This window comes from Lepisosteus platostomus, chromosome 7 (assembly GCF_059453375.1).
Source record: "Lepisosteus platostomus isolate fLepPlt1 chromosome 7, fLepPlt1.hap1, whole genome shotgun sequence".
NCBI lineage: Eukaryota > Metazoa > Chordata > Actinopteri > Semionotiformes > Lepisosteidae > Lepisosteus > Lepisosteus platostomus.
The window spans coordinates 39639497-39649454 of NC_142617.1; the positions used below are offsets into that span (position 1 = coordinate 39639497).

At 45.7% G+C, this 9958-nt stretch overlaps 2 protein-coding genes across 2 annotated transcripts in view; both read right to left on the reverse strand.

Annotated features, from left to right (window-relative positions):
- Nucleotides 1–3478, reverse strand: part of LOC148658711 (calcium/calmodulin-dependent protein kinase type 1D-like) — a 49845-nt gene extending 46367 nt beyond the window's left edge. The window contains exon 1 of the mRNA XM_088640229.1: nucleotides 2976–3478. The gene's annotated coding sequence lies outside the window, so the exon portion shown is untranslated. The remainder of the gene's footprint in view (nucleotides 1–2975) is intronic.
- A 136-nt stretch (nucleotides 3479–3614) lies between these two features.
- btg2 (BTG anti-proliferation factor 2) lies at nucleotides 3615–6582 on the reverse strand. The gene is made up of 2 exons (XM_088640230.1): nucleotides 6060–6582; nucleotides 3615–5553 (listed from the first exon to the last, which is right to left on the reverse strand). The coding sequence occupies exons 1-2, from the start codon at nucleotides 6205–6207 to the stop codon at nucleotides 5174–5176; spliced, it is 528 nt and encodes a 175-aa protein (XP_088496356.1). The 5' UTR covers nucleotides 6208–6582; the 3' UTR covers nucleotides 3615–5173.
- Between the last annotated feature and the right edge of the window lie 3376 nt (nucleotides 6583–9958).

Consider the following 9958-nt stretch of genomic DNA (forward strand, 5'->3'; position numbering starts at 1 on the left):
CATGCGTTCCCGCACCTCTAAACACCTCCCCCTGACTCTGCCATCATTTCCTTGTGTCTCTGCAGCTCCTCCATCTGTTTACGCCACAGCCAGCTTTTCAAAGGGTGGAACTTTCCCATAACAACATGTTTATTTTACAGAAAGAGACAAAAGATGGCCCCAAACTCCCAAACGCAGTCCAAACAGTAACAACAATAGTGCTAATCAGAACATGCTGTCCAGTGTTTTTCCTTTGAGAGTCTATTGGCGAACAAAATCGCACGTTCCAAGGTCTGCCTCATGATTCCTGTTGCTCTCCATTGTTAAACTGCCTATGGCCTATGCTGTACAGGATGCACTGCAGTGCAGTGTCCAGCTGAGTTTCGGAAAGGGTCTGCAGGGGCTGCTGGTCCCAGCCAGGGACCATCCTGTGAAACTGTGACAGAATGGTCTCTTCTCAGACTAGTCCGGAATGGTTTCATCAGCTCCACTTTTTGCTCTAATGTAATAACAGAGTGAGGTCTCAGTCGATCCACAGGTATGATTTGTCACCTGTTGTGCGGTTAAGAGTCTGCAGCTGTCAAATGCTATCTACAGATGACAGGTAACCCAGCCATATTTACAGAGTGGCAAGGGGTGATAATTATTGGACTTAAATATTACTTCCAGGTGCTTGGAGGCAGACCCTGTCTGGTCTGACGGCACTGGCTTGCAGTTTTTCTTGACTGCAACATGGTCATTGTGAGATTATGACAGGAGCGGTCCGACCACACCTGCCCGGTTCTCAGGGGGTGGGAAGTTGAGAAAAGAGCTGTTGCTGCACAGCAAGTGCTCTCTAATGAGACATATGACACACAGGAAGCATTCTCCGTCTGAAATCCGCCTTGACATCACCTCGCTCGTTTTAACGTGTGTGCAGACGCGCGGGGTGAGAAACCATCTGTGCGACTCGAGTGACAGAGCGCGAAGGCTGGCTGTGCCAGGCCCACCTGGGCCCTCACAAGGGCTGTGAAGTGCACGGGCTAAGCCCCGTGTGTCAGTATCCTGCCACAAAGCCTGCAGAAGATGTGGGACGACAGCACAGGCTCCAGCGCCTGTCGCAGCTTGAGCTTTCGAACCTCATCACATCACAAGAGATGCAGAAGAACACTTATTGCCAGGAACACCTGTGTGCCACCAAAAAAGCCACAGTCCAACCCTCTGCATTGATCTGCCAGATTCAGACTTTATGTTTACAAGAAGTCAGAAAAGCCCTTTCACCACACTTTGAAGAAACACTTTAGCTGTGGCATGAATACCGCTCTAAGTTATGTGCTCCACTCGACATGGATAGAGGTGATATGAGAGATGTTGCAGGAGAGGAAAGTTTTGTTGTTGTTTTTTTTAAAAAAAAAGCTCATGTAAAAGCATTTGCATTTCAGATGAAGAGTAAGAGTATTTCAGAAAACTGGGACTGCATGGGGGCAGACCACAGCTTGGTTTTCCACTAGTGTAAGAAGTGTTTTATTTTAAAACCGAACGCCTTTGAAGTGATACAATGAACAAAAGAACGCCTTTTCACAAACTAGCCCAGCCAGAGTGGATCATTCAGTGACACCCTTTGCTATATCGGCAAGTCCCTGAAAGTCCAAGGCCTGTTATCAAGTCTATTACCCCTTTCCAAATAACACTTAATTTCCCAGGAATCAAGATTAGTTTTGAATGCTCATTAAACCTTTCAAGTGATTAAGCTGTAAGATGTTATAATTAAAGATATGGCATGGCACAACTTTCTCATTAAGACAACTGTAAGCTTGTGGACATAAACATTTGCACTGACAACTGAGCACATCTTAAAGACCTTTGGACAATCCTAGCCCTGGGAAATCAGTGCACTAAGAAACAAGTACACCTTAACAACTACCCACTGTATTACATGCCAGTGAATTAATCTTGTCATTCAATAGTGTCTCTGCTATTGTAATGATCAGAGCTGCACTGTCCATGGTGGGTGGATAGAGACCCGAATATCTGTCAGCAATCAGAACGAGGGCTCCATCTGCTTCCTCTGACAGGGTTTCTGTAGGAGACGGGAGAGGAAACCCAGCCCTTGGCATTGCCTGTTCTCCGGTTTTATTTTAAGGCTCTGGGTGAACTGGAGAAAGCATTACTGAAAACAAAACACAATGACACACACACACACAGAGGGCTGGGGCCTTGAAGCGAAGACAATGGCATAAACAATGGCCGACACTGCAGAATGTGTGACATGAGTTACTCTTGGGTCTTGGGGGCAACTCTCTCTCGTGGTAGTCTGTACTCCAGCCTGCAGGCTCTTCAGACTAAAGCTTATCCTGGCTTCTGCGCTATTAGACTGAGAGAGTGACCCCCACATGGGACAGTTGTCCATTACAGGGTTATCCCCCCGCAATACTGGCACCCAATCCTACAGTTGACTGGAGCAACTGGGAATATGGCACCCGGCTCATGAGAAACAGTAGCAGCTGCTCAGGAACTCGAACCTACAACCATCCACTTAAAACATAAAGTCCCTCAACTTCTCCCTTTGTCACAAGACTATATTGAAAGTCATGTTTTTGCACACTGGGTGTGGTCTATGGCGTACAAAGGTTTCAGCTGGTTTATCACAAGGAAAAGCAGCGTTAAGGTGTGGTAAGGACTGATAAGCGTACTACTAAAAGTTAAAGACACCCTACCTGCCTTTAAAGACAAGCGGCCTTGTCGAAAATCTGAGGTAGCAAGAAGCATGATACCAGCTGCACTAGCTTGCCGAAGATTACGATGGGACTTTCCAATACAAAAGGTTTAACCACAAAAGACAAAACAATCAAGTCCTTTTGTGAGCATGCACTGGGGCTTTTCCGAACTGAGGAGTAAAAGAAAAAAAAAACGGTCTTTCTGCTTTGTTGCTGCGAAGTGTCAGTCTGGCCTAAATAAATAGCTTCTCCTCTGCTAGGATGAGTGACTGAACTTGTTTTTTTTTTTTACTTGCTTACCTTAACCTGGACATGTCGGGCCCCTGTGAGCAGCTTGTGTGATGCTGGGTAATCTACAGCCTTTATATTCAGTTTGGGTCAGGTGTGTGCCAGAGAGCACCAAGGCAAGAGTTAAGCGTCAAGATCTTGGTGGTCCACCAGAGAAAACCCGAACCCCATTCCCAATTCCGAGCAAGGATGTGGACGATCGGGGTTATTGTTTTCAGGTGCACTAAAGGATCCACAGAGAGAATCCAGTACAGCATGCCCACAATATCATGAAGGGAAACAACTGCCATCCTCGGAAAAACGCTGCAATGTCAGTGTTATCCAAAACAAATCCAACTGGGGCCTATTCCCATTCATTCTTTGAGGGGGGAAAAATTTTAAGTAGTATTTGATAACTACAGGACAGAACTGATTATTTTCAAACAGTGCTCCCCCAAAGCAATCCATCATCCAAGTGAACCAGCTCCATTTCCTAGAGGTATTTCCTTCACTGGTCTTCTTTTCAACAGATCGATATAGTTCCAGGTTGGCTTTTGAGGGAAATTAACATAACAGGATGTGTTTTGGGGTTTTTGCATCTGTATATCAGTTTCAACAATCACTTGGTCAGACGTTTAGAAATGGCACGGAATAATAATTCCAAAGACTGGGTAATTTTCAAATTTGTAAAAATTTATTTCCTTAAAATGACTTTGTGTAGAGTACAAAACTGTACATTTATCTATGTACACAATCTATAAAAAAAATGTACATGGAATACATCTCCTCTTGCAGCTTAGAAAGTCTACAGCCCCTCAACCCCAATCCCCCAAAAAATAGAAACTGGTAAACATCAGCTGGTCAACAGCCCCATCAAAAAAAAAATTAAGAACATAATTACACTCCAGCATTAGGATACAACGTGTCAGTTTGGCGCTTACAAATTTACAACGGCCTCCTGTCTCACAGCTTATTCCAACAGGCAATGGAGATTCCAAAAGGAAGTTCAGTGGCCACTGGACACAATATCCATAGATGTGACCCCCCCCCCCAGCAGCCCACCCCCCCTCTCCCCCCAACCCAGTCTAAATCAGGCTCTTTCCAGACAAACCATCGTCCTTCCCAACAGGTTTCAGGTTCACAGCACAAGAACTGTTAGGAAGGAACCCTTGAAGGTTTTCATCCAGGACAAAAACTGGAGAACAAATAAAGCTGTTCAGTGCCGGTCGCCCTCAAGCGCGGAGAGCGGCTCTTTGTGTAACTGGGGTCCTATTGCACGGAAGAAAACAGCAGGAAAAGCTTTTCTCTTAACCCCTTTCGAGGAGCACAAACTCCCACAACACTGGCTTGCTCTAAGGCTGCGTGGAACGAACAGGGGGCAGCTACAGCAGGAACGGTAACCCCCCGCCCCCCCACACACACACGCGACCCGAAAATTACAGCGAAAAAGGTGGGCGCGACGACTGTAAAACAAGGGGGTGCAATTTACAAAAAACAAAAATGTCAGTTCCAAATTTGAAACCAGTAGTGCATTACTCGAGCTTCTTTGTTTTACAATCACCTCCCGGTTCTCCAAAAAAACAGGCCACGCTGTCAGGATTTCTGTAAAGTGGCGTAGAGGGCTACGTGGTTACAGTGATCACTACAAAACTGTTAAAAACACACACACACACCTGCTGGAGTTAACCACGTTAGCAAACAGCTGTGTTGTGGGAGTTTTTTTATCCTTTATTGCACCTTTTTTTTGACTCCTCAAGAGGGCACAGACATGTTACCCCCCCTCCCCCAGATATATTACGCAGTGTCAAGATCACGTGGATAAATAAAAAAATACAATGCTTCTTCAGCATGAAAAAGATTCGCGCAGTTAAATTTTAAAAAGGACACAAATATACAAATACGAAATGCCTTGGCAGTGCAAAAAGTGCTCATGGACTGGCCCGTCCAAGGCAACTATTTTTTTTTGTTAAGAAGCTACATCTTAATGCAAAAAAATCCCCTGATTTATTCTTCACTGGGCTGTTTTTAATGGGTGCTAAAGCTAAACCCCTACAAGGAGGGGGGTAACGGAGCCCCAGTAACTGAAAATAGGCCTATTTGGGGGGCAAAGAATTACATACCCAGCTGTACGAAAAATAAAAAGTCACTTCCTTACAGGGTGAACGCTGGTTGAATCCTCCCTATGAAAAACGCATTGCCTGTCTTCTTCCTGCACGACGCTCTAATGCACATTAACTGGAAACGGTCATCAGGTAATTTTTGGGAGGGCTGGTGCGCCCTATGAGGTACTGGTTCTTGCAGGTGAACAGGGGGTTGTAAGGGCCGACGCCGCCGCCGGCGCTGCCGCCGCTGGGAGAGTGGCTGGAGGCCGGCGGCTGCGCCTCGTACAGCACGCAGATGGACCCGTCCTCGCCGATGCGGTACGACACCTCGTACGGGTCCACCCAGAGGGTGAGCTCCCTGGGCAGGAGCTGGTACAGCTGCTGGCTGCTCAGTCCGATTCGGCCCGCGGCCTTGCTGATGATCGGATCCATCTCGTGGTTAATCCGAATGCAGCGGTAGCCGGAGCCCTTCTGCGGCCGGTCGGGGAACCAGTGCTGTTTGTAGTGCTCTGGGGAAAGAACAACAAAGCCGCGTACGTCAGGACCGGCCTCGCAGACAGAGGCTACAGCTCGCATTCAGATCTGGAGATGGACGCCGATTACCCACGGAGAGCGAGCAGAAATGAAAACTTCTCACACAAGGAAAGAAAGCAAATATTTACGTCTGAGAAAGGCATTGTAAATAGGGGAACTTTGTAACCTAGCAGTAGACGAAGCAACGTCATCGTCTACAACGAGGACCAATTCGAGAAAAACTGGAATCCTTTAAGCAAGGCTAACTGGTCCCGAATTGAATGCCTCTCAGAACGTACGTCTAAATCAACCCAAGCATATTTTTTTTTCTTTTTAACCGAAATAGTCAGTAGAAGCATTATTTTTACAAACCGCTGCCACTAAATGGCCCCACCAATGATTCCCCTCGGGGATAACAAAGACACTCCTTTCAGACGCCCGTTCGTTTCGCGATTACGAGCTCTTGGCCAAATCCTTGGACCCCAGAGGACCGTCCGCTCACCTGCCAACGCCTCCTGCAGGCACGCGCTGAAGACCTGCAGCCGCGGCTCGTGGAGGAAGCCCCGGGTCCTCAGCAGGCTCGTGACGAACTCCGCGGCGGCAGACAGCTCGGGGATCATGTCGCCTTTGGTGCTGTAGCGGTGATCCATGGGTTATTCTGCCCCACGTTTGGAAACGGGTTAAGAGCTTTCGAAACTTGCCGGGGCTAGAGCGCTTCTCTTCTCGTTAACTCCTCCACGCTGCCTTGTCGATGGTGCGTGAAAATGATTTCTTTTTCCTCCGAAAAGGGCCTTTCCTTTGACGCGAACCCGTGTCTGCTTTTTCCTCCCGCCGTGTTTTGAAGTTTTAAAAAGAACAGTATTCTCTTTGGCTGGTTCAGAGGTGCATTCTTCTCCCCGACGTAAGAAATTAATGAGTTAAAAAAAAGACTGTACATATAAAAACAGGGTAATAATAAGTGCAACGACGACAACCGCCTGAAAGACTAATTTCTTCGCAGCTACCTCGCCTATTTATGAAAGGGGAACACAAAGAAGTGACATAAACTAAGAGGCACAGTGACAGGCGTGTGTAGCGGGCCAATTAATATCTCGGAACTTGACCCACCTACCAGTGTCGAGCATCTGATTGGCCCGTAGAGTTCGAGGGGGCGTGGGAACTACGGAAAATGCCCTGAAGCGTCGAGGGGCGGGATTATGCAAATAAACTTCCGCTGGCCGAGTGGAGAAACTGACGTCAACGTATCAACGTGTTTGGTGACGACACTACTGGGAAGTTTTTTTTCCTCGTGTTAGATTTCAAAGCAAGTTTACTTTTTTGCGTGAAACATAACCTTATAGGGAGGCGTTAAACCGAAACACCCCCTAAAGCCTGCGTTCAACTTTAGTTGTCTACAATTTGAGCACAGTAAAATCTAATTTTGAAGGAGTCGTGTTAAAATAGTTAATTATTTTTTTTCCTATTAAGTGTCCCAAGTTTCAGCTAATAAATAATCCTTGTTGTACAATACAGCATCCTTCAAGATCGAGTTATCAGTACGTCGCACAGCCAGCGTGAATGAATGCGGCATCAACGCTACACTACATTATAATGAAGCGTACTAAAAACAAAATAACTTTGTTTAAACAACCTGAAAACCTGCTCGCGGGTGAAAACAAGCATATTCAGTATATTTACAGTATACTACTGATACTAAGGGCTCTTTAAATTATCCTGGCAAAATAATAGTATCATTCCTTGGGACTGCTGTTGTTTTTCTGTGGTCAGTTTAAAAAAATAATAACGTGAGGTTGGGGCTTGAAGTTAACGCAGCGTATCTGATTCATTTACAATAGCGTCTGGTCTTTTGAATGATGGCCAAAGATTTAATCTGTACAACAGCCCCCGTCTTTTGTCGAGCTCGTTTTCTACTGATCACAAAGGAATATTTTTCCAGCTGAAGTCGTGACCACGCAGTCTCTCGGGAGAGATGACTGGTTAATGTTTGTGATCTGCTCACGAAGCTGATCAGATTACCAGTCCTTGGCGCGTTACATATCTTCTATTTCACGTTTAAATTAAAAATTAAAAATATTTTATTTACACGTATGTCTTCAAAATACTTTTCGCGTTTAGATAGGACATTAACACTTAAATATAGAAAATTTTCGGTCTTTTCTCTGTACAACATCAGCCTAATTGGTAAAACTACACTTTTTGAAGTATTTTCGTATCGCATTTTGATATTTGTGTAACAAAAGCTGTTTACTGAAGCAAAGCAACTACATTTACAGGAAGGATTAGGGCGGATATCCGTTATACCTACCGAAAAATGAACACACATCACCTACGACTGAACACGGAAAATTGCTTGGGTTTTATATATACACTTATACAAGATACATAGAACACTTTCCGACAACTCATTCGGGTTTTGACAAGGTTGAAAAAAATATATTTCACTGTACTCAAAAGGAGAGAGTGGGTAGTGCTAACAAGGTTATAACGTTTCATTCAAACTACGTGTCACAATTTTCATCAACAACATAATTGTATTTACTGCAATAGTTAGGAAATAGTTAATACCTTTCGAGTACCAGAACACTGTTTTTAAAAATACCACATTCGTGAGGTTTTAACAAATCACTAAACACTCAGTTTACTTCCGGGGGTTTCTGAAGTCAGCAGTACTTCAACGAGCTGTTTTTGTAAGCGTGGTTAATAAACAGATCCCACAGTCAAACCCAGATTAGTGCATTCCCCTTGTTTTCACCAGCAGAGTTAATAGTTTGACCCGGCGCCAAGTTGCTATGGCTTCCAATAACTATAATATCTTTCGCATCCACTGCGCTCTCCCCCTTTTCACCTCTTCCTGTGGAAAAACACCAGGCCGCGGGGAGCGAAGGTGACGTGCGGAACGAGCGCGGCGCGCACGGCGCATTCCGCTCGGGGTACGCGCTGTTCTGCGCGCTGCCTTGGCCGGCGTGAGCAGCAGGAAGCTGGCCCGCAGCCTCTGGGATTGAGTGTGTGCTGGGAAGGAGCCGAGGGCTTGTTCCGAGAGCCAGCGCCAAGGCCTAAATTTTGCGCTGACGACAAAAGGCGCTCAGGGGGTGAACGCAAGTAAACAGACGCCCCCCGAGGCTCACTTTCCAGCACAAACTGTGCAGATTATCTATATCGCTGTACGCCACCGACGTGTTAGATGCTTTGGGAACTTGTCAAATCTAAATTTGCAGCTAAGCATGCAAGCCAGAGGAAGTTTAGATGTAAGGGAATGGGGAGAGAGCAATTTTGAAAATAGTCTCTCCAAACCTGAGATGTGCTTCCTACCCCCACCGTAGTTCATATTCCAGACCACCTCCAGGCACCAGAAGAGACTGGCGCCGCCTCTGGTAGAAACCAGACCACACGGCATTGTCCGAGCTCGACCGAAGTCGAAAAACAAAACCTAAGATATTTGAAGCCCCAAAAGCATTGTACAGAGGAGCAGCCAGCTCGCCCTGCCATTAGAGACAGCGGGGAAACGGTCATCAGTGGCCACTCCAGGCGAAGGCACACCCAAATCACAGGGATGAGCGCTTAATAACACACTTAATATAAAAAAATCTAAAATAAAAGCCAGCTGCGGTCAGACTCTGCAATTTTCGGCTGGATGACGCAAAAGAAAGTCTCTGGTTTGAGTTCCAACGAGACCGGCCGGCTGTGTCGAAAGTCGTCTGTACGGGTCACTGGTTTCTCTTCCTCTGTGATTTCTTTCCTGTGTGGATTTGGGTTTTTAACCCGTACCTCTGGACTTGTAACCGCAAAAAAGGGGATAGCAATGTATTTTTGTTCTTTGAAGTACAATGTTTTTTAATTTTTTAAATATTTAAAATATACCAGACCGACGTGGATTTTCTTTTTTAAAACTGTCCACGTCACATCTTTACTTGGTTTAGCTGGGAAGTAATAGGTTTAATCCATGCTGAAAAGAGAAGAGAGAAAACACAACGTTTCGGCTGTGAAGCCTTCTTCCTTACTTAGTTCAGATTGAAGGCGTTGGAAAATTACGAGATGACAGTCTTCTTTCAAAATGTCTTTTTTGATTAGCTGTAATAAAATATACTGTCTGGAGGCAGAGGTACGACTATCTTCTTAAATGATAGGCTGTGGGGGTCGAAAGACGTTTGTACAAACATGAGTGCCAACGTGTGAATGGCAGAGTGTCTCAGAAGAGTTTACAGTTATACTACACATGGCGCAAAGTGGGCTCGGGTCAAGTGTCGTCTAACAATGTCTTGGGGAGCAGGGCTTTCATCTTCACGGCGGGAGGAAATGAAAGGGAGGCGCCAAATGTTCACACCTGAGAAACCAGTTCCACTCCTCAATTACTGTACACAGAATTAACCTCTGTATCCCACCCTTCCCTCGTCCGGAGTACAG

What these genes read in the sequence shown, in the direction of transcription:
- btg2 (XM_088640230.1), bottom strand. Translation starts at nt 6,207, where the DNA reads ATGGATCACCGCTACAGCACCAAAGGCGACATGATCCCCGAGCTGTCT. An exon ending in CCTGCAGGAGGCGTTGGCAG is followed by an intron (nt 5,554 to 6,059) that starts GTGAGCGGACGG and finishes TTCTTTCCCCAG; the next exon opens with AGCACTACAAACAGCACTGG.